General features: G+C 58.9%; 1 protein-coding gene across 1 annotated transcript; it reads left to right on the top strand.

Moving 5' to 3' along the window:
* Positions 1 to 85: 85 nt before the first annotated feature.
* On the top strand, positions 86 to 8,643 carry LOC119113524 (BUB3-interacting and GLEBS motif-containing protein ZNF207). The gene is made up of 11 exons (XM_037237826.1): positions 86 to 366; positions 1,192 to 1,318; positions 1,823 to 1,970; positions 3,085 to 3,134; positions 3,638 to 3,678; positions 3,760 to 3,889; positions 4,436 to 4,497; positions 5,074 to 5,149; positions 5,483 to 5,638; positions 6,765 to 6,866; positions 8,387 to 8,643. Exons 1-11 carry the CDS (start codon positions 326 to 328, stop codon positions 8,477 to 8,479), a joined length of 1,026 nt encoding a protein of 341 aa, XP_037093721.1. The 5' UTR covers positions 86 to 325; the 3' UTR covers positions 8,480 to 8,643.
* The last annotated feature ends 14,962 nt before the right edge of the window (positions 8,644 to 23,605 follow it).

Below are 23,605 nucleotides of genomic sequence, written 5' to 3'. Positions count from 1 at the left end.
CGGGACTAGTTAAGAGACAGTAAAAAATGCTTTAGGCCATCATCACTATCAATAAATACGTTCGTCGCCATTCGTCAGCGTCGTTGTTGCGCGGGCGGCGTGCACCGGGACCGCTGGCGAGTTGCATAGGGTGTGATTGCGTTGGAGCCCGTAATAAAAAGGGCAGAGTCGGCCGTCGTGATAGCAGGTTTTCTGGGTGTCGAAGTGCTCTTCCTGTTGTTCTCTTAAAGACTAGCTTGATAAGCACGCTTTCAGGTCGTCTCAGGCGTCTGCCTCCCACTTCATCTAGTTTGACTGGGACTGGTGTTGCCAGTAAAATATCCACATGGGTCGGAAGAAGAAGAAGCAGCAAAAGCCATGGTGCTGGTATCCTTTTACAGCTGTCATTGACATAAACTAATTTAGCCACATGTTTTCAGAATGCAGGTGTATATGGGACAACTGATTATTGTTCGTAACATCGAGGAATAATCAGAAAAAGCAACATATATTATTTTAACCATAAAAGCAAAACAACATTGTTTTTATACCATCAATTGACAGTCCAGGCATTGAAAAATCGTTTTTTTTTTGCTATGTATTGTGCAGTGTGTGTGGCCAGAAATGTGATCACATTGGGATAATGACCTTGATATCTGCTAACCAGTATACTTATGAACATACCATGCACAAATACAGAATTACTGTGAGCCCCAATATGAAATGGCTATTATGCAGGAGGTGGCATGTATGAATAATTTAATTTTTGTGTCCTCTTGTATTTTTATGTCTACATGTTGTACACCACTATATATTGGTATAACAAAATGCATCATTACATTGTGTTTTTAAGTCTTTTGTTTTGAATTTATATGTTGCATTATGTCTGCTTTCCTATTACACACCATCTGCATTCATGACAGGAAGGCTGGGCTGCCTTTTGGTCACAGTGTCCCTTTTCTCCTTCCACAATCATTTCACATAATTATTTTGTAAGTCAATGGTCTTCTTGCCTTGTTCTAAATTGTATCTGTACTAGCAGGCTCATCTGTGTATTTGCATAGCAGCACCAAACACTACAAATTTCAGCAGTCCCACAGTGATCCATAAAGTAGGTCGAATGGTTAAAATAGCACTTTAAGTGTCTGTGTGTTGGATGTGTACAGGCCATGCCTGAATTAAGCTGTGTTGAACCTTAACCAGTGGTAACAGGTACTGCAACAGAGAATTTGATGATGAAAAAATCTTGATTCAGCACCAAAAGGCAAAACATTTCAAATGCCATGTCTGCCACAAGAAACTCTACACTGGACCTGGACTCTCAATTCACTGCATGCAGGTATGTCACCTGTCAGATACCATGATGTTCAAACAGCAATGATGCAAGTTTGGGCATTGGCATACCCATTTCCCACATCTGTGAAGGGTGGATAGTTGCTCATTACCACACATCAGTAGCTATTGGTGGGTTTCGGTAGTCTTGAGTCAATAAATCAGTTATGTGATATTTAATGGAATCAGGGTAAAGGCTAAATGCTTTCATAATTTTGTGTCCTATCTAGTAGCCATCTGTAGAAGGGAGATTGATATGTGAGCTACCCACAATGTTCATGGTAGATGGTAAAACCCTGAATCCAGAGAAACACACTTAAAGTGTTCCTTGTGCTTTAATTGCCCCCCCCCCTTCCTGCATTGGAAGGGGAAGTTATTTTTTGCTAGAAGTGTTATGATTAGCTTTCCAATTGGGGTTCTGGGGTTCTAGGGGTTCACCTTGTGTCACATGAGACTGGTTCCTGCTGTCGTCGACATTGTCACACCATCTGTCAACCTTGCACTGAACCAGGTGCACAAGGAGACAGTGGACAAGGTGCCAAATGCCCTGCCCAACCGCAACAACATCGAGATCGAGATCTATGGCATGGAGGGAATTCCCGAGGATGACGTGCGTGCGCACGAGCAGAACGCCAAGAACCGCGACGCCGACGGCGACGGTACGCATCACGGTGGGGGGGGGGGGGGGGGGGGGGGCTGAGCCAGGGCACGACGGACGTCCGGCTCAGGCCGCCGCGGAACGGACAGCAACCCGCTACCCCTGGTCGTGGTGAATGATGCCCATGGTTGTATGGAATGTTACAGATGGGCTGTATGTACAGGCTGAGTAATTGCATGACTTTTACGCATTGTGTCCACTGTTTCCTAGTGATGTTTATGTGATGGGAGGTGATGGTATGCACGTTGTTGATACTGTTTGAGTAGTGTTGTAGTTCCTGTTGTGCCCATTGCATGCCTCCGGCTGATGTGGAGAGTGGTGACGAGTTTGTGGACCGGGTGTCCGGGGTTCGGCGCGTGACTTGGCGCCGGGGATCTCCAATACCGGTAGTGGCCCGTGTGATGCAGGACTTTTAGTGCTACCCTGAGGCGGCCTGTCCGAGACCCAGTTCACCGTGAAACGCCTGGTCTGGTGTAGACATGCTTTGTTGAAGGTGCAGGCGTGCAGAGGTTTGCGGTACACCACTATCTGTTCATTCACCACTGAGCTTGGGTTGGTTCTTGCTGCGTACTCGCGTCGCTCGTGCAGTGTATGGTATCCATGACTGAACGTCAATGGGTTTGTCCTACTGCTCGTAGGTACTCGGCAGTTTGGACGCAGCAACATCGAGGTTGTTTAATTCACACTCTGGCACCATCATCTAACACATGTCGATGTTCTTTGTACCTCGTGGATAAGTCATCTCAGGCAGAGGTGTCCCCTCGCCGTCTTCAGTCACGGGATGTACCGCGTCAAACAGGCGACCTCCTGTCCCGGCTCGGCGCGTCCACTCTGGCGGAGGCCTTTCCCCGCCGCTGGACGTGCTGTGTTAGCCATGTGATAGCCATAAGGGGTGCCTGTGATACCCCTTACCCGCGTCATGGGGTGAAGGGTATTCTCAGAAGAGGCGTTGACTGTCAGCAGAGGCGCTCGCTATCAGCCGAGGCGCTCGCTATCGACTGCCGACGCGCGGCGCCAGTCTTCAGACGGAGCCCATCCCTCGCGTAATGTTAGCAAAGGTGTCCCGCCGCCCCCCCCCCCCCCCCCCCCCGCTGACGCGCCGGTCCGTTCCGCAGGCGGCTCGTCGTCGGCGGCCGAGCCGGCGCCGGCGCCGGCCCCGGCCAAGGCGGCGCCGCTGCACCCAGCCACGCAGCAGCCGTTCTCGGGCCTGCCGCCGGCCGTGCCCGCCATGCCGGGCGTGGCGCCGGGCGCCCCCATGATGCGCCACATGGGGCCGGTGGCGCCCATGCCGCCGTACATGCACCATCCGGGGTGAGTGCGGCGGTGGCCGCGGCGCCGCATCATGGGGTGGAGGAGGGTGCGGGCTGTGGTGGCCGATGGGTGGAGGTGTTCGCGTGGATGTGGGCGGGCGACTCTGCTGTGGGTGTCTTGCTGGGGTTGTGGTTCGGGGTTTTATGCTGTGGTTTGAAGTAGGCTGTAAGCCGTGTTTTGGTAACGGACTCCAAGTTTGCGATATTTGAAGATATCGAATGGAGCCATGATAGTGATTCTAACAACACCTTCGTTTTTGGTTTGCCTCGGTTTTGTCAACGTTTCCATTTCATGACACGCTTACGGATTTGAGAAAACCTGCTTGTCTCGGGCTACGTGCATGCCGCGTGCGGATAGTGTCTCGACCTTGGCAACATATACCGATGTCTCTACCGTCTGTAAGCTTAACACCCAACACATCCTCCTGCACGGCTCGGCGAGCCGGTGTTCACGTGGCCTGACGGCGCGATGTGTTGCAGCATGATGGGCCCCATGGGACCGATGGGACCGATGGGTCCCATGGGCCCGATGGCCGGCATGCCGATGGGAGGCCGGCCGATGGGCATGCCGCCCGTGGGCCCCTCGCGGCCCCTCTTCCCGGCCGCCCAGGTGGGTGTGGCGGCGGGCCGGCCCCGGACGCCCGCCGGAGGCCTGGCACCGCCGCCTCGTGCGCAGACCGGTGGAGCGATGCGGCACTCGCGTTTTGCGGTGCCAGTCTGTGCAGGGGGTTTGCGTGCTGTTAGGTTGATATTCTGTTTGGTGGAATGTTGGACTAATATCTGGCATCGTCTCGCCGTCGAAGTTGATGAGTTCGTCGTTTGTTGACACGCATAGGAACATCAGTTCATGATGCTGTTGCTAGTATTGGTTGGACATATATGGAAACATCAGTTCATGATGCTGTTACTAGTATTGGCTGGACGTTTTTATGATTCGCTACATTTTGTTCAGCTATAGCTGCGTTTCTGGTGATGCGTGATGCTGCTGCATGATTTATAGCATTGCGAATTATTTCATAATCAGTTAACACAAGACTGTGTCTACATCATCGATAGGCGTGTTCGTTGTTTTTGCCATGCCCGTTGAGGCCGCAGCAGCAGTGCCCTCCTGCCCGTGGCCGTTTTCGGTACCAATGCTTCTTGTCTCGGCCGACAGGTGTCGGCGCCGGCGCCGGCCTTCAGTACAAGCAACCCACGCTCCACGTTCCCGGCGTACAGGTGAGTGTTGACGGCTGGCGTGCGGTGCGCGCGCGATGGTGAAGGCCAGGCTCCGTGGGTCTAACGCAGGCGGCGACGGCGCGGCGCCGCTGGCCGCCGCCGTGCAGCCTGGCCTGCTGCCGGGAGCGGCGGCACGCTGGCCGGGACCGAGGCTGGCGCACTGTTTGCGCGCTGGCGGAGGGCGTTTGTGGCTTTCTGTATACAGCGTTGATGCATCATGCATCATTACATGTTGATGTAACTGCACAATTTAATGCCTTGTTTACACTCCCGACGGACAGCGGCGGGCCTGACCCGCTAACCGGCGGTGTTTGTCCAGTCTATTCAGCGTCGCGTTCGTGTTACGGGGGAATTTGCGTCGTCTGTCAGCTCAGCACTCTGGGATGATCGACCCATGAGTGTGCTGCCTTGGACGGGATCTTCCCTTGTCGCCGTCTCATAATCAGCCGGCTCGGTCGCAAGGCCAGAGGACAAAGTCACGGCGTCAAACGTCCGTTCTTTTCACCCGCTGCGCACTCCGCTCGCATTAGCAATTGTGGGCCGGCAGCCTAGGATCACGTGCCGCTGTGTCGACAGCGCCGCCTCCCTGCCGAGCGTGGTGGTGTGGCTTCCACACCCGGCCGCCGGCATCCAGCCGCTCATTCGACGTCCGGTGACGGCTATATCTCAGGGCCGGACCCAGTCCTTGACCCAACAGGAGCTCGCCGGGCGCCCACAATCGTGCCGCCCAGCCGATCGTGGCGTGCCGTTCCCGGACCGTGCGCTGGTGTGGTTACTCCGCGGTGTACGCAAACATCCCGGCGTCGGCCCGTCCCAAAGCTGCGATCATCCCCGTCCTCGCCGAGCCTCGCCGCGCCCGTCCGCCTCCGCCGACCGGCGGCCGGCGCGGGACGGCGCGGCGCTCGAGCCCTGCCGCTGACCCCGCCTGCGCGCTCCTGTCCGCAGCCAGTCGGCGGCCACGGTAGCGAAGCCGCCGTCGCTGCCGCCGGGCATGCCGCCGGCGGCAGCAGCGGCGGCGGCGACGACGGCGGCGGCCGGCCCGGCGCCCACGGCCACCGAGATCAGCCGCAAGCCGGCGCTGGTGCAGCAGACCGGCGGCGCCACCAGCAAGATCATCCACCCCGAACAGGACATCTCACTGGTCAGTGGGCGGCGGCGCGCGCCGGACCGGGGCCTCGCACCGGGCAACAGTCAGCGGAGAACACGCCGGGCCAGGGATTATTACTGGGCAGTAGTGGACGTACCGGAGCGGGACGTTTTAGTGGCCACTGGCCTGTCGGTAGAAGCACACCAAAGTATAGCATCTCATTGGTCAGTAGTGTACACAGCAGCAACGCACGCGAGCAGGACATCTTACTGGTCACTGGTGAGTAGTGTACACCGGGCCAAGGCATGTCACTGGTTACTAGTCAGTAAGGTACGTCTGAAAATGTCCAGTAGAACGTCGCTGGTCAGTAGTGTGCACCAGACCTGTACTTCTCACAGGTCAGAAGAGTTTGCACATACTGGGAAAGGCGTCTCATTGAGCAGGTCAAGAACCAAAGCAGGATGTGTCACTGATAATTGGGATTATGTCTTGCTCATAGTTTTGACTGGCCGGGGTTGGATTCAGTACTTTGCTTCTTCACCCGCGTGTGTTTGCCGGAATATTTATGGCAGCGACGTGAAGAAACGGAGGAGGTCGAGTAAGCAAGCTGACGATGAGACGTTTTAACAAGTCAAGATCGCTTACTCTTTCTGTACCATGAAGACCAAGTTGTATGGCGTTTCGTGTTTACGAGATGTGGAAAACGCATGGGCAGTTGTATGCGAGATCGCTTCTGTGAAAAGCGGTCGACGAGGATCGGCACAAAGATAGCTTTTCGCCGAGACATAAGGTGAAAAGGTGAATCGAAGTTGGCTCGATCTCGAGATTTCTCTCGGCGTGAGCGGCTAATTTTGTGACTGTATCGCCGGCCGGGCTGGGCGATGACGTCAGCGCCGTAGCCGGCCGCGCCCATGATGCCACTTTGGACCCGCCGCCGCCTTGATCCGCCTCCCTTCACGAGTCGCGGTGTCCCGGTGGTGATGGCTGACCGAACGTCGTGGGCTCCCTGCGCGAAGGCGTGTGGACTTGTTCGCTGGAGTGAGATCACGGCGGGTGCGTTCCGCTGCGTTAGGTGTGTGACCGGTCCTACCGTGCGCGCAGTCTGCCGCAGCTTCAGGACCGCGGGCGCGGGTGTGGCGTGGTCAGGAGCGCCACTGACCGGAGTGCCGTGCCGTTTCAGGAGGAGCGCCGCTCCCAGCTGCCCCGCTACCGCCAGCCCCAGGCTCGCCCGCCGGCGGCGCCCCACCCGGCCATGATGGCCGCCCAAGGACCGCCGATGCAGGTGGGTTTTCCCGGCAGCCCCCCCCCCCCCCCCCCCCGATGGCCCCCTCCATCCTCAGCCCCGGCCCCGGCCCGGCGGCGGCCGGCGCCGTGCTCTGGGCACGGCCACCGGATGACGTGGTTAGTTGATGAGATTGCGCTCGTTCCAGCGCGGAAGGATTATATTGCGCCGGGAGAAAAGATGAGCCCCACTTTTAATTTCCATGAGTGTGGCAGCTAGCTGCCTGATGTCGTTATTACGAACCGCTAATGACATTGCCCGCAATTTGTTCATAAAGAGCTGATAACCCGCGGGCCGCCGCAGCTCAGAGAAAGTCTGCCCCGAAGGTGGGTTTCTGTGGCGAATCTTGGAAAATCGGATTAGTTTCGACTGTGATATTTGGTGGCGCTGTTTCTGACGACCGCCGGCGGGTTCTGGCGATAAGCCACTGAGCCATTTGGTTACGGCGCGCAGTGAGTTATCATTGAAAGGCTGTATGCTCCCGTGGCGCGCGCCGCTCGTGGGACCAGCTGGCACGTGACTGCTGGTGCCGCTCGCGCGACCAGCTGGCACGTGACTGCTGGTGCCGCTCGCGGGACCAGCTGGCGCGTGACTGCTGGTGCCGCTCGCGGGACCAGCTGGCGCGTGACTGCTGGTGCCGCTCGCGGGACCAGCTGGCGCGTGACTGCTGGTGGAGTGGGGCTCGGGGCTCGGAATCGGCCGCATCTGCTTCCTCAAAGGAGCGGCGGCTCCTTTGTGGATCGAGAATTGTCGACGTGAGTCTGGAGTGTTCGAGATATTGCCTGCGGCGGTTAGCGAGTCCTCTTCGTATGCAGGTCCCCGTGTGGCGCAGATACCGGGCTGTGTTTTTAACTGCCCGTCAACGACATGAATCCACTTCTTGTGGAGTCGGAATCTGAGCGGGTGTTGTTCGCCATTCTCTCGCCCTAAGTTGGTTAGAATCAGTAGCATTTGCCGTGCGCTGCAGTCGACGTCGTTGCGACAATATCTGGACGAAGTCCGGTTCCGATAGCTGGGTAGGTTAGAGAACCCGCCTTCCGTGCCGTGCACTCGCCCGTGACGGGGTGGGTTCGAGTCGCCATAGGCGCTCACTATCAGCCCCGGGCTGGAATGGCCTGCTGCCGGTGTCAGCGGGCCGCTGCCGGTCGGCTAAGGTCAGAGGGCAGGCTGGACCGTGCCGAGCACCGTTCATCGACACGTTGAACTTCGGCCGCGAGGTCCTCCGCTGGCCGGCGACGACTCGATCGGGCGGGGGCTCAGGGGCCACACGACGGGCGGTGCTTAGCGTGGGCGCTGATCCCAACAACCGATCCGATCAGACGATCCGGACTACATCCGGCGAGGGACCGGGCACCAGTACCGGGCCGTGGCGTGGCGTGGCGTGGCGCTGCCGTACGGCGTACGGGGCCCGCCGGCCTCCCGCGGCCGCGGCCGACCGCGCGCGGCTGTGTGTATGTGTGTGTGTGTGAGCCGCGCTCTCGCCGGCTAGTGACCGTGCGTGCTCTCTGTGTGTCCGCCAGATGGGGATGATGCGTCCGGGCGGGCTGCAGCAGCCGCTCATGATGGGCCGGCCACCGATGGCCACAGGTGAGCAGCCCCCACCCGGACCCTGACCCTGACCCTGACCCTGACCCTGATCCTAACCCTGACCCTGATCCATGACCCTGACCCTGATCCCTGACGATACCCCCTTCTCCAAGCCCAGACCGCAGCGCAAGGCTCGGCACCATGTGTCAGTCCTCCCGCCGACCTCGCTCTGACCCCGTCCCGGCGTCGGCTGGGCGACCCCGTGCCGGAGCGGCGTCTGCCGGCGCGGTCAGCGCCTCCGCGCGTCCGCCGCGGGGGATCTGCTCCGTGGGACGAGCGTCGCCCGGCGTCGTCCTGAGGTCAGCTGTCAGTCAGCCGTTAAGGAGCGGGGGATATGACGGGCGTGTTTATGGGGTCAGTGGGTGCAGCGTAAGTCAGACGGGCACCCGGGTGTATAGCTACTAGGCGCATTCAACAGCTTTCAAAGCCAGTGCGTGAGCAGGGCTTGTAATTCAGCCAGATGAATCCAGGTGCTGCCACTCTGTGTTTTGTTGCCGTTTTGCAGGATAAATTCTGCATAAACGGACAGAAACTGAAGGCCATAAGGTACCCCTTTTAGTGCGTTAAATTATCGTATTATAGTTGCAGCGTATGCTTTTAACTGTTAAAGACTGGTGATCATGGCTTGTCATGTGTGACTGCGCTTTATGCAGCCAGTTAGAGTGCGTTGTAATTGGGATGTATGGATGTATTATCCGGCAGTTAATACAGATATATAACACCATGGAAATAAACTCAAATGAGGAGCACAATCAAATCTGCTTCAAGAACGTGAGCACTAACCGATGCTTCAAATAATAAAAATGCAATAAAAAGTCATAACCTAAAATGATACTGCATCCTTTGCATCCATCTGCATCCTTCGTGACATGCGTATCTAGTTGAAACAAAAAGTTCCAGGGCCACGAGGCACACGGTGGCACGAGGGATACACGGTATATGCTGCTCCAATGCTTCCAGTGCTGGATCCAAGTGAAGACAACGGGACCGCGGGCCCCTAGAGCGCGAACATAACCCTCGTCAGCTCTCCACGGCGGTTTCTCTCATCCGGTTGTAACCGATAAAATCCCGCTGGCAGGCCTGTCTCGGTCGGCTGCTGCCGCCTCTGTGCACCCGCCCTCCGCGCGGAGGCCCGCAGGTCTCTCGGCGGGCTTCTGTCGCCCCCGCGCACCCGCCTCCCGCGCGGGGGCCCGCAGGTCTGTCTCGGTGGGCTACTGTCGCCCCCGGGCACCCGCCTCCCGCTCGGGGGCGCTGGCAGGCCGTGCTTACGCGGCGGGAGCTCCGAGAGTGGCGGTCGCTGCTGACCGCTGCCCTCTGGGGAATGTGTCGGGTCGCCAGGCTCAGCGTCGCGTCGTAGTCCTCAACGCCACACGCTCGTTCCCGTCGGCTTGTCGGCCCACGTCGGCAGACGCGGCCCTCGATCCGTGCGAGAGCACCGGGGACCAGTCCGTGCGGGCAAGTCCGGCCTCCGGGTCAGGCCGGCGGGTGCAGACGCCAATCCAAGCAGCGGTGCTGACAGCACTGTATGCAGGCCGACACAGCGGCCGCAGGTGTTGGTCAGCGGCGCCCCGGCCGTGGTGAACCACCGTGCCGCTGTGAGACCCGGGCACGCCCCCCCCCCCCCCCTCCAGCAGCGGGTCACACTGAGTTTGTCCAGAGCACGGGTTAAAGGGCACGGCTTTGGTGTCGGCCGCCATCCAGCCGCCTCCCTCACGGATTTGGGGCGTCGTTCAGCAGCATTCGCGTCATGCCGCGAGGAGAGAAAAAGAGACGCAGGAAACGCGCGGGGAGTGATCGGGTTCGGGAGGGGCACAGGGAGGGGCCAGTGCAGTGTAGTGTAATGTACTGCTGGTCAAGGGAGTGATGAGTAAGAGTTAACTGATAGTGAAGTAGTTAGCTGCGCACCAGGGAAACAGGGGGAGTAGGCAGGGGGAGGGGGGCGTTTGGCTGCGCGTCTGGGAAGTACAGGGTTTCGATTCCCTCAGTGCCGCCCTTCTTGCCAGAAGCCTCAGCACCTGGGCACGTCTTTACGTTCCAATGACCACGAAGGAAGACGCGAGGGTTTCCACTCACGCCGGCACGGCAAATGCGTTCGAAGGGTTCGGACGCGCTGGCACAGTCGGAATGCCCGCCGCCATGACACCGGACGCTGGGACACTTCTCCCCGCTCGCGCGTGTCATTTGTCTCGGGTCGTTGCTCGGCCGTAGGGTGACGTTCGCGCGAGCGGGGCCTGTCCCCTGTGGCCGGTTGGGGTGCGGTTCCTTGGCGTACGGCGTCGTTGTGTGTCGTCGTGGACGGTGCTGGCCCACTGTCGGGGTGTGCGCGACTGCCATTTTGCACGGTTGGGGTGCGCGGCCGGCGCAGAACAACTCCGAAGCGAATATCGCCGCCCCGCCTGCGCCCGGCACGCGGAGCCGCCGGTCCCCGTGACTCCACGTGACCGGCTGAGAGACGACTCTAGACCGCGGCGCTCCGCCCGCGTCCGGCCGGCGGCGGCACGCCGTCAGCTGATGACGGCTCAGCGGTCGGCCGTGGCGACCGATCAGGCCCGCTCCACTTCGGTTGTTGTCTCCTGAACTCGCGCGAGCCGAGCTGTGTGCGGCGCCGTTTCCTGGCGTGTTTGCTCGCTCGCTGACGGTGCTGCTGACCGGACCGGCGGGCTCTGGTGCCGGCGGATGGGGTGGTCTGTCGTGGAGTCTCCTGCTGACGCGATGACGGGGTCTCCGCCACTGCTCGTAGTCGGCGTCGCATCAGGCTCACGTCCAGCCTTGTGAAGCAGTCGCGAGTCGCCCACGCTCTCTATACCGCCCCCCCCCCCCCCTCCATCGCGTTTTCCATTGGCGTCTCCCCCTCCATCTGCCCTCAAGTGGGTGCAGTTCGGCATGACTAATGCAGCCTCCGCTCCAGCCTCGTTCGGGCCAGTGGGTCGAACGTGGTCCTGAACGCGTCTCAACTTGTCGGTGTCTGCAGATGTCAGCCGCAGTGGCGGCAGCGCCGCTGTAACCGACTGAAACGGGCAGGTGGTCTGCTGGGTTTCCCCGTATGTGACGACCATCCTTTTAGCCTCTGGTCCAGGGGTTCCGAGTCCCCGTGTCGGCTCGGCGCTGATTTGGAACGGTTTCCGTGCACCGCTGGACACGTATGCTTTGTAAGGCCGCCGCGGGCGAAGCAGGGCGGAGTGGCTGGAGACCCGGAGGTAGGTTGGGACGTGCTCGTCCCATTCAGGATTGCGAGCTAGACCTGTCTATTGGTATTGTTCGCCCCCATCTGTCGGCGCGTCTTGGATTGCTGAACCACCCGTCAGGAAAGGGCGGACGCATAACTAGTGTTGGGGTTACCCCTTGGCGCCAATTTTACCGCCGCGCGAAAATCCTTCATTAGAATGCTGTCAGTGCCTCGGGGGCTAACAAAATGGCCGCCGGGCTCCCAGGCTCTTCTGTTTTAGACTTCGTGGAAGTCAAATGAAGTTAGCGGCGCATCCGGTAAGCCGTGAGCTCGCAGTGAATTTAGCCACATGGCCAGGTGACGCGGTTGGCCGCCAGAAACGGCTCGGTGTCCAAGCGCTCCTTTCAACGGACAGCTATTGAATTCCAGTGATTTGTGAACCCGTTGTAGATAATGTCGTCCGAAAGTGTAGCCGGCTGGCGATCTCTGCGATCTGGCGGCGCGTCTGCCGCTGCCGAAGCGTGCGGCCAGGTGCCAGCCCGCCGTCAGCCGCGCGGCGGCGGCCGTGCCGAAGCAGCGCAACTAACCGACCACCCCGGCATTTCACAACGTGCCCGACACGTTGTTGGGCGCGATGACAGCCCCCAGCGGTCCCCGGCAGCGGGGGCCGACTCGGCGAAATGCCGGCCCGCTCTTTATTCTAGGTCGGCGGGCGGCGCGCCCCGGCCCTGTCGGCGCGCCGGGCCGGCCGCTGCTCGGGGCCAGGTGGCGGCGCGACGCCGCGCGTGGGGGCAGGTGGTGCCGATGTGCGCGCGCGAGAGCGAGAGGCAGGTCTGTGCCGGCCCGTGTCGGAGCCGCCGTGGCGCGGCGTCGGCGCGGCGGGAGTCGCCCCTCCCGACCGCGCCCCGCCACCGGTCACGTGTCGGCCCACAGTAAGTGTTCACAGGTAGGCCCCGCCGACAGCGCGTGCGTGTGTCCCGCAGCGCCGCCGGTGCCCGGCGCGCGCGCGAAAGATAGAGAGAGGGCTCGCCCGTCTCCCAGGTTGGTGGCCGGCCGGCCGGCCGGCCCGTGACCCGTGTGTGCCCGGGCCTCCGCTGACCGGGCCGCCCCTCTCCCAGGTCAGCCTCCGCGTCCCTACTGAGCCGACGGTAAGTCGGCCGGCCGCCGCCTGCAGAGCCTCGCCTCGCACGAGGTAAGCGGCTGTCTGCCGACCGGCGCCCAGCGAGCGAGCGTGCGAGCGTGCGGAGCCGAGCGGCCGCGACTGGGGCAAGGTCCACCGCTGCCGACGACGACAACGCCGCCGCCGCCGCCGCCGCCGCCGCCGCTGCCGCCGCTGATGCCGCTGCTGACGACGAGGACGACGCCGACTCTGCCGCGTTCGTCGCGCGTTTTCGCCGGACGCGGCCAGGGTGCTGTTGGGCGCGGCGCGGCCGCGGCCCGCTGCGCCGGGTTCGGTGTCAGAAGGTGAGGTGGAGTTGGGGCCGTCGCGCCGCCGCCCTCGCCGTCGGAACGGCCCCTTTTGTTGTCCTCTCAGCGTGACCGCACGCAGGTAGGTGTTCTTGTAGCTCTGGTGTTCGGTAGATCGGTGTTCTGAGAGGTGCAGAATACATGTTCCAGAGCGCCGGGTGTTTCTCTGGTGGCGTGACAGTTGTGCGCGGCGCGCAGACGAGCGGTGTGGATGTGGTCGTTGGGTAATGCCACAGCGCGTGATGCCAGCGAATAGTCGCTTTTACCCGGTGGTAGGCAAATAGAGCGGTTGTCGGACATCTCAGTGCTCCGGTGGTAGTCGAATAAAACTAGTCGAATGTCCCAGTGTCCCGGTGGTAGTCGAAAAGAGCGGTAGTGGAATATCTCGGTTGTTCGGTGGTAGCCTAATAGAACGGTAGTAGAATAGAAAGGTAGTCGGAATATCCGGGTACTCTGGTGGTAGTCGAACACAACAGTAGTCGAGGATCTCAGCGCTTCGGTGGCAGTCAAATAGAAAAGTAGTCGAATATCCGGGTACTCTGGTGGTGGTCGAATATCCCGGTACTTCGGTAGGAGTCTAATAGATCAGAGGAATGGCGATGTTGACGGACCTGCTGGTCGTCGTCGAATAGGTCCGTGTCAGTTTTCTTCCGCCCGTGACACGTGGAGCGCGGAGAGTGCGAGTCAGCAGCGGCTTCGCAGTCGTGGGAATGCGCGATCGAAAGCAGAAGTGATCGTCTGGCAAGCCATGCGAGCCTCTTTCCTGGCTTGGAAGTTGAGGCCGATGGGTGCGTCAGCAGTGGGCGTCATTCACGTGCGGGAAAAGGCTACTCCACAGAAGCCACTAATGTCATGCGGTGTAACCAATCTGACGTTTCAAAGCGCCTGCAACCGGTCGCCCCCCGGAAGTGGTCTGATCAGAGTCGGGGGGGGGGGGGGGGGGGGGAGGAGGGGTCCTCCGGGTCGGCTTTAATCGCGCTGTGGCAGCAGGCTTCGCCATGTGGTCCCGGCCGCCGCCGTCTGGGCGTGATCCGGGCGGTGAGGCGACGGACGCATAACTAGTCAGTTTTACCGCGCGGACACGTGGCGGTAGAACTGCAGATGCGGGGTGGAACGGGATCCGGGACCGGTTACGAACACGAGTTTCGGTGGAGGCGCGGCGTTGGCGTGAACGGGCTTATCTCAAGCGGACCAGCTGTGGACCCGTCATCTGCGGATGAATAAAATCTTCACCGACGACACGACACACACCGGGCGGCCGGCGCGTGTCGCTGGAGCTGCGCCGCTAATGTGGACCGCTGTCGCGCCAGAGAAGCTTGTTTGGACTTCGTCCACAGAAGCGCAGCTGTAGGGGTGACGGGACTGAACTGGGATGGAGCGGCCGAGCGCAAATGCCAGCTTGGGGCTGGTCGCTAGCGCTGGAGCGGTGGAAAGAACTAGCGTTGAATGCAAGGGACGGAATGTGCGAACATGCGTCACCAGAACTGCTGCTGCGGTGCGACCCGCCGGAGACTTACGGCATTGGGTGTCAACGCGCTTTGGTGGAAGCCAGATGTGAACACGTGATGGTAGAACAGCGTTGGCGCAGGCCCACCCGTTCGTTCTCATCATTGCAGTACATGTGACACATCAGATGGTTGGCAATGGCGTAGCTTTAATGCATAGACAGGTCACGTCTGTCGAGTCGAACATTGCTCCGTGTTATCAAGCATCATTGATCACTAGCATCGTCATTCAGTACCTCGCGGTGGTTACTCCGTGCATACAGGTTTTCACCGGACTTGTGCTCGCTTCCGATTGCCGGAAATATCTTGCGAATTTTCGGAAGTTGCTGAAGTTGTTTAGGAAGAGTGGCTAGACCTGGTGGCTCTTGAGGTATGTATATATATATATATATATATATATATATATATATATATATATATATATATATATATATATATATATATATAGTACATAGCGGGTATATCCGCATCGTAATGAGCGCCGTCGCCCCTCGCTGATGCGGACAGTGGGAATTAGCTGGTGGGTGGTCGCGGTGATTGGGGATTGTTCTGACCGCCTGGCTGTAACTAACAAAATCACCAGCCAACCGGCTATTTTCTGATGCACTTGACGTCCCGCTCCGTTAACAGAAAATGCACCAAAGAAGTTTGCCTTCAGGGCTTGGTATTGATGGTTAACAACTGCAGTGGGCCAGATTTTGCTCGTCTCCCATTCTAGCTTGCATCCTTCAATATAAATATAAAGCACAAGCTGTTCGAAAAACAGCAAAAGTGCGATTGCTGTCTGCGCTTTTCAAATTCAAGTTTATCGTTTTGTGGTGTTTATAAAGCATCATCATTCATTAGTGTGAACAGGAGGGAACATTATGTAAAAAGATAATATTAACCGGGTTACTTGCATTGAACAGAAGTCTGCGCGATACCGGTTCAGTAAAAACAAACTGGTTGGAATACTGCCTTTTTAATTAACTTTGTATCAGCTCATGAATGTTTCCAAACATGAGGAATTTACTTGTAAATTATGTACAGTCCAAAAGCGTCAACGCTGGCGCTTCGACCGATGAGCTGGTATTTCTTGCCTGCGTAATTTTGATTGGCGTTTGATTTGATACGAGCGAGTCGGGACAGCGCTGTTGCAGCGACACTTTCCAAGTGAATGCGGAGGACACGGTTGTAATCATTTGTGCCTGGCAGTCCCATGACCTGCCAAAGTTAGTGCCACCTAAGCCAGTACGTCTAAGGTCTGGTACTGTACCAGAGAATAGCCGGTTGTTGTGGTTATATCACTACACCGGTGAACTTTAATTGGCTGCGTACCTCATACGGTGTGGCCAGGTCACGTTCAGAGGGGCGCATCAAAATGGGTTTCCAGGCACAGTACAGGATAGGTGCGAATCCATTCAGCCGAGCAACCAACGAAGCTGGATGCGATCCACTTCGGACCAGGAAACACTCGGAAGCGACATCCCGCGCGATTCTGCTGGAATCGAGCACAAGCCTGGTTTCCACATTTGCTGAACTGGGCGAGCGGAGCGTTTCCGGGAACGTCGGGGAACTGTCAGGTTTTCTGGAGGTATCGCAGAGCGCGCCCACGAGTGGCCATATAGCGGGCGAAGCGCGATTTAAGGTAAGGCGGCTCACAGTAAGAGATTTCTTAGTACTTTGTTTCCGGGAGGGACGAAACATTGATCTCAAAAACCACGTGTTCATCTCCAGCCAATCAGAGCATATGAAACCTGAAACAACGTCACTCACGCACCTTGTCGACCATAGCGCTATGGACTAAAGCACTCAAAATACAAGTGTAATCAAAGGGGGACTCGGGGCGTGAGGCTGACCCCCTAACTTTCAAAACATTTCGCATTGGCTCTATCTGCGCTAACTGAAAAAATGGCAATCAGCTCTCCCAACTTTGGATAACAGCCGGTGTCCCCTGCTTCGCCAGGCGGTACTCGCACCCCACTATGCTTGTGTGAAAGCATAACTCTGCAGGATTATCACAGCACATGGCAACAATTTCTTGCAGAAGGAGGGCTGTCATAGGAGTCAGGCGAACATGCCACACAGCTTTCCACCCGCTCAACCAAAAATCGAGCTCTGGTGAGCCCGATCCGGTGTTTGGCGTGACGTTCACGCGGTCCGGTCAGCTTCACTCTGGAGTGAAGGTGTCAGCCGGACCCAAGAACAGCAAGCGACAACGAACTTGCACAGCGTAGCCTTGCCGCGCAACGTTTGTAAACAGCGTCCGCGACGTCCGTCAACAGCGTCCGCGACGTTCGTAAACAGTGAAAGCGAACAATATTACCCGTATGCAGATACAGGTAAACATATCATATCACACCAGCGCCCCCTTGCGATTTTGATTTTGACCTGGAACGCCGCCGGCTCCGACGCGCTGGGGGATGGGGGGGGGGGGGGCGGTCCGACTAGCCCGCTCCCGTCGGATTTGCCCCGGCCCGCCCGCTCATCGCAGCGTTGTCGCGTCGCGACGGCTCCCTGACACCGACACCGACACTGACACGGCCGTCGGCGTCACAGGCCCGTGTCAACGGCCCGCACCACGAGCGTCACTGGCCCGCGCCACGGGCGTTACTGCGGTTCTCGGCGGCCGCGTCGTCCGACCGGCTTCCTGCGCCGTCGCCGTCGCCGTCGCCGCCGCCTCTACTACTGCTGCTGCTGCTGCCGCTGCTGCTGCTGCTGCCGCTGCTGTTGCTGCTGCTGCTGCTGCTGCTGCTGTTGCTGTTGTTGTTGCTGTTGCTGCTGTTGTTGTTGCTGCTGCTGCTGCAGCTGGCGGTGCTGTTGGTGCTGCTGCGGATGCTGGCAGTGGTGCGGCGAGAAGCCGGACGAGCCAGCGCCGAGCGTGGCCGACGGACCGGCCCCGGCGGCCGGCGGCGGGCAGGGCGGCCTCCAGCCGGCGGCTGATGACGGCTTCTCGGTCCGCTCGGACGAGCCCAGCTCTGCCAGCAGCCAGTCTGCTGCGCTTAGAATACATCCTCCGCCAGCCGATCGTGCCCGCCGCCTAGACCGTGTTGAACCACTCAGTGCTCGTGCGACTCGTGAGTGGGAAGGGGAGGGAGGGGTGCTGCACGGGCGTCAGGGGTTCGCAGGGGTTCACATCACAATCACACGATTCACATCACAATCACACGATTCACATCACAATTACGTCATAATCACATCACATCATCATCACATCACATTACATCACATCACATATCATCACATCACATATATCATCACATACATCACATCACATACACATCACATCACATATCATCATCACATCACATTACATCACAATTACGTCATAATCACAATCACAATCCTGATCAAGGGGGGGGGGCGGGTCATGGCTGTAGCGTCACTTTCCTGGGCCGTGGGTCGTGGGGCGCAGACAAGCCCCACGAAGACCAAGCCAACAGCGCCGCATGCTGAATTGAAATACCCTCGGAGGTAGAACGCGAAGCCTTGCTGCGCTCGAGAGCAGCGGGTGGGCTCCGGGACAGCGAAAATGAGGTCGATCGGGGAGCATTCATCGCGCTGTCGCCGGGGCATCCCGGTCTTCTTCGCCACGCCCCAGGCCCCGCCTTACCGATGAAGCCTATTTTTGGCCGCACCGCCAGCTCTTGACGTGGAATCTCGCACAGCGGAGGTCATGGGCCAGCCCTGCTATGGGGGGCCGGCCGCTCGCCCGTGGGCCGCACACGGCGCGCACGGCGTTTTGGAGGATCGCAGGACGGTAGCGGGCGTTTTGCTAGGAATTTTTTGACGAAAGCTCTCGAGTCTAAATCATGCAGAAGAGGGTGCGAAGTGAATGTGAACGCGAGTCATGAATAATGGAAGTAATGATGGGGTGAATTTCCTCGGGCTTGTTGCCATCTTATTTTCCTGTGCAGCCCGTTCAGTCTGTTTTGGGGCCCAGTGATCGACGTGTTTCCAAATTGCTGCTTCTGAACTTGCCACAGCCCCTCATTTTCAGGCCTTTATCCTTCAATCCTGGCCTCGAGAACCTGTCTACCTTGTATCCCTTTAAGTCACGGTCTGCCATCCGCCTCGACTAACGCTTCGTCCCATCAGCCTCGACTAACGCTTGTTTCATCATTGGGGCTTTGCGACGCACTTAGCCGCTGAGGCCGAACGGCTCTGCCTGCTTCCCACCCTGCCAGGAAGGGCGGGCATCGTGGAGAGTTAAACCCCGCACCTCTGGTTTCCCGGACGTGTAGTGTTTAACACAAACGCGTTCACCACTACGCATCAGCACCCGCAGCCCACGACTGACGCGGCCGCGTGCCTGAGACATGCAGCACGCGCAACACAACACGACACAGCGCAACGTAACGCAACACAACACAACACAACGCAACACACCCTCCAACACGTACCCAGAATAGCGTGCAAGTCCAGCTCCGGGAGGGGACTGGCGGCCAGCGATGCTCCCGGGTCGGCGATGAGCGCTGCTCCAGAGTCGGCCGGGTCGGGCCGGCCGTTCGGCGGCGGCAGCGGCTCGCCCAGGTACGCGGCCCCCCGGCTGGCGGCCGCCGACTCCGGGCACCTGGAGCACGCCGCCAGATGTCACTCAGACGCGGTGTCGGACCCCTCGTTCGAGGCTTCAGTTCGCGGTATGTATGTATGCACTCAGTGGCGTAGTTTCACAAAATGAGTGTGGAGGGGGGCTGAGCAAAAAATGACCCAACCTACCCTCAAAACGTGCTAATAAACAGGGTTATCTCCAGATTTGGCACAATTTCTCACCAAAGTTAGAGGGGGAGGGGTGTGTGTGTGTGTGAATTCCCCTAACTGAATAGGAAACTGCACCCCTTTAGGGACGCACTACGCACGCAGCAGATGCGGCTTTAGACTTCCAACGTACGGGCGGCATGCAGGCATGGCGCCGGCACGCGCCCGCGCCATTCCTGCATAGATGTAGGCCGGACATGCACATGTTGCATGCATGCTTGCTCCGCGTACACGCACGCGCATACACGTTTCGCGCGCCGGGAGCGGCGGCTGTCGGTCCGGCCGTAGGCCACGCCACTCACCACTGGACCCAGGGAGGCGGCGGCGCCACCAGCGGCGGACTGCAGCTCTCAGAGCCGCTCCTCATGCCCCGGTAGCCGGCGAAAGCCGCCGGCTGGTGACGACGGTACTGTACGGCGGCCGTCGCCGCGGCGCAGGCGAACGGGTCGTCGGCGGCCGGGGAGCTACCGCCGTACGGAGTGCCGGCCTCGGGCGAGCTGGGGCCGTACTGAGCGCCGGCCTGTGGCGACCTGGGGCCGAAGAACGTGCCGTTCGGCGATAAGCTCGGGCCGTAGTGAGCGCCCGCGGCGAGCGGCGAGCTGGGGCCGAGGTGGGCGCCGCCCAGCGGTGAGCAGGGGCTGAAGTGAGCGCCGGCCAGCGGCGAGCGTGGCCCGAAGAGGGCGCCGGCCAGCGGCGGCGGCGGCTGGCCGGCGCCGAAGTCGTGCGGACTGAGCCTGTCGTCGGCGGACACGCTGTGCTGCAGGGTCGTCCTCGGGTGGGCTCCGGGCGAGCTGTCCGCGCCGGCCGTGGCGCCGCCGCCGTTCGGGGTGCTGACGGACCGGCTCGGCAGCAGGGTGTGGTTGCTCAGCCTGTGGACAGCGCGACGGCACGTAGCGTGCGCGCATTCCGGCGCGGTGTTTGCGGCTGGTGATGGAGTCGCGGCTATATTCGCGGCTGATGATGGAGTCGCTCACTCTATACAACCCGACGTCAGAGCCGAGGGCTTGGCGGACGGATGCAGGCTCCGACCAAGCTTGACATTACACCGTGGCGGTGCATGGAAAGAAATAACGTTGGAACATGAATTCTCACTACTCACGATTTATTTTAATAATTGTGATATTTAATTACCACTGCCGGCTGCTTTCGTGCATCACGTTATACCGGTGAACGGAAAGACAAGGTTAAAAAAGCCCGCACCGTTCGGTGTCACCTCCAGTGCTCATAAGGCCAGGAATGCAAACATGGCCGGCCTTCAAAGCCTAGGCACGAGCTCATCACACATTTCATGCATGGTTGCCTTGATCCAAGACGTACCAATCAGTAAGCCGCGACGTAATTATTCAGTGGACTCGTGCACGCAGTTCACTTTATAAGCGGGGCCGCGAGGTTCATTTTCAGCGGCGCTATTGCCCAAAATGGGACACAGCTCCCAGATTCAATCGCGGTTGCGGGCACGCCAAATCGCTCAGGATTCCGCAGTTTTGCTTCCACCCTCGTATCAATGGGAAAGTTTCGTGGAATGCAACCAGCTGAACAACGGCTGAAGCTTGAGTTATTACAACGCCAAAGTTACCGAGGCGCACTTCGGTAAGATCCTTTTCCATACGAAGCAGGTCTCATGTGGCGGACGTGAGCGGCGATTAGAGGATACCCCCCCCCTCCCGTTCCCCAATTCCGTCCAGCATTTAGCGCTAAGCCTGAGACGGCGCGTGGAAGGAAACGATACGTCAAAACAAATTGCGTTCGCCCCCTGACCTCCACAGAGGTTTTGGCGCCGCTGGTGGCAAACTGCATTCTTAGTCAGGCGTTCACAAATGTGGCGCACGCTCTCGGCGGCAGCATTTGTGTCACATAACGGTTGACGACTAAGCGTCACTTGATCCTCCTGTACATTTTTGACCCAGAATAAGGCGGTTTCTACGCATTCTTACCTACATCAAGCTCATAACCGCAGCTCAGCTGAGCGTGTGACGAGCGGTCATACGCGCAGCTAAGCTGAGCCGCCGCAGCGACGGCGGGCCGCTGCGAGCGAGCGGGGCTTCTAAGCAGCTGTGACACGACCAGCCCCCCGGGGCCGCCGCAGCGACAACGGGCGTGCAAGCGCCCAGGCCTGGCTGACCCTGACCCCACGACATGGGCGGGCGGTGCTGCTTCCCGGCGACCGCTGGTCACGACGGCTGGTAGGAGAGGGGGGGGGGGGAGGCGGCTGCTCGCCCGTCGGCTCTCACCTCCGCCGGTACCCCTGGGCCGCCGCACCGCCACCCGCCGCCGCGCCGCTGCCCTCGTCGCCGCTGCCCAGGAACTCGGGGCCACATTGGGTACGGGGTTGAGCTCGATTTCGCTGAACTTGTTCATCACGTTGACTAGGTCAGGGTCGGGGAAGCACACCGCTGTAATGAGCACCAATGGCGATTAGCACGACGGGAATGGGAACATTTGCCGCACCGGAAGTGGCGAAGGTCGATTGTGTTTTACGACCGCAGCATAAGCAATTCATGTAAGAGCAGTCTGTGAAAGTCTACGGGCAGGTCAGCACCGCCGGCAGTCCTGCACACACATTCGGGGAGGGCTGGTGGGCGGGGGAGCTGGTCGGCCCGGGTGGGGCGGCCAACGCAAGACGACAACAAACAGCCGCCAATGTCGGACATTTATGAGCAGGGACATGAACCACATGCTCATGAACGCATGACCCGATGTATGTCCGATCAGTCGTGACAGCGAGCTTCCCAAGCAGTTGTAACACGATAGCTGAAACGGATGGCCGCAACGACGAAACATTCAGTCGGCTCAAATAACGGCGTGCATTTGAGGCACCATGTCACGTTCACGGAAAATTAGTTGCATGACCGTTCAGTCACGATCAACAAGATCACGACCATGTTGGGTCTAAGTCCCAGTATTCGACCTTGTGTTCATTGATAACGATCATGTGTTCGCGTGTTGGGTTACACGTTTATGTTGTGTAAGTGGGGGTCGGGGCCACGTGTTCATGTGCTAGTGCAAGTGCCATGTGCTGGTTCCGGGTACGGATCCAAAGGGGGGGGGAGGCGACTGGACCGCATGAGCCCCTTGGATCCCGAAGGGTTCAAAGACTCGGAAGGGGCCCATAGCCGGCCAAGCAGACGCGTTTTTTAACACAAAAGGCAACAAAATTGGACGTTTTGGTGTTTGCAGGCAATCGAGAACAGTCGCAATAGAGCGTGCAGCGCCCACTAGCGGACGCAAATCCTTCTCAGCTGATGAACTGAGAAGGAGAGAAAAAGAACTTACTCGGGCACATTCGATAGTTCGGAGGCCCTCCGCATTAGGTCTTGGATACGTCCAAGATCTTTGGATTTCCCGACGCTCTTGTTGGGGGCCCTATCTGTTCAGCTGCTGGGGCACACTGGATCATTCGGGGCCCATTGACGGGACCCCGTCTAACAACCCGCTCGGGCACACTCTCACGTTAGGGGGCCCTTCACATTGGATCTGGGGTACTTCCTCCTTGAATATAGTTTCTACGATAGTAGGGCCCTTCTATCTGCTAGCATGCCTGGGGATTCTTGATCGATCCAGGGCCTTCTACGGATTCTTCACATTCGCCCGAAAGGCTCTACACGCTATTGCCGGGACCTGATATCCAGGGTGCTCTAGATGGCTCAGGGACCCTCCACATTGATCTAGGGCTCCTCTCCTTTTAGCTCACTTGCGGGAGACCCGTCACTCTTGCCAGGGCCCTTTCTGTTAACGTGCCCGGGCGCTCTCGATTCACAGGGGCATTAATCCATGTGCACTGATCTTGGGTTGTTTCTTTGCTCAGAGGGTCCGGTGCTCTGGCCGGTCCCATATATTAGCCTGCCGAATCGTTCAGGGGTTACACCACATTTCTTGTTCTGAGGACCCTAGGCCGTTGACGGGAGCCTCTTTGTTGGCCTGCTGCGGCGCCCCTCGATCGCTCAGGTGCCGTCCGTATTGATCTTGGGGTTTTCCCACATTACAGGGGGGCCTACGCGGTTAACAGGGACCTAAATCTGAATGTTAATGGTTGGGGCCTAGCGCCTCACCGGCGGCCAGGAGCATTTCGAGACGGATATCTTAATTGGGTCTGTGGGGTGCGGTGGTGGTGTGACCGGGGCAGCAAACTCCAGACCGAGAGGTCCAGAGTCGAGCATCCTAACCATTATACCCCCAACTAGCCCCGGACCTAAACCTTGATCGGCTGGGGCGCTATTGATCGCTCCGGGGTCCTCTCATTGGTCGTGGGTTCCTCCGATGTGATCAGCAGGATCTTA

Source organism: Pollicipes pollicipes, unplaced genomic scaffold (genome assembly GCF_011947565.3).
Source record: "Pollicipes pollicipes isolate AB1234 unplaced genomic scaffold, Ppol_2.1 Scaffold_7262;HRSCAF=8765_pilon_pilon_pilon, whole genome shotgun sequence".
In the NCBI taxonomy this organism is placed as follows: domain Eukaryota; kingdom Metazoa; phylum Arthropoda; class Thecostraca; order Pollicipedomorpha; family Pollicipedidae; genus Pollicipes; species Pollicipes pollicipes.
This window is presented reverse-complemented; position numbering and strand designations above follow the sequence as displayed.

Bases quoted from the DNA above. Each gene is read 5' to 3' on its own strand.
- LOC119113524 (XM_037237826.1), top strand. From the start codon at position 326: ATGGGTCGGAAGAAGAAGAAGCAGCAAAAGCCATGGTGCTG. The intron at 1,319-1,822 runs GTATGTCACCTG...GCACTGAACCAG, and splicing joins TCTCAATTCACTGCATGCAG to GTGCACAAGGAGACAGTGGA. The intron at 3,135-3,637 runs GCGGCGCCGCTG...GCGTGCGGATAG, and splicing joins CGGCGCCGGCCCCGGCCAAG to TGTCTCGACCTTGGCAACAT.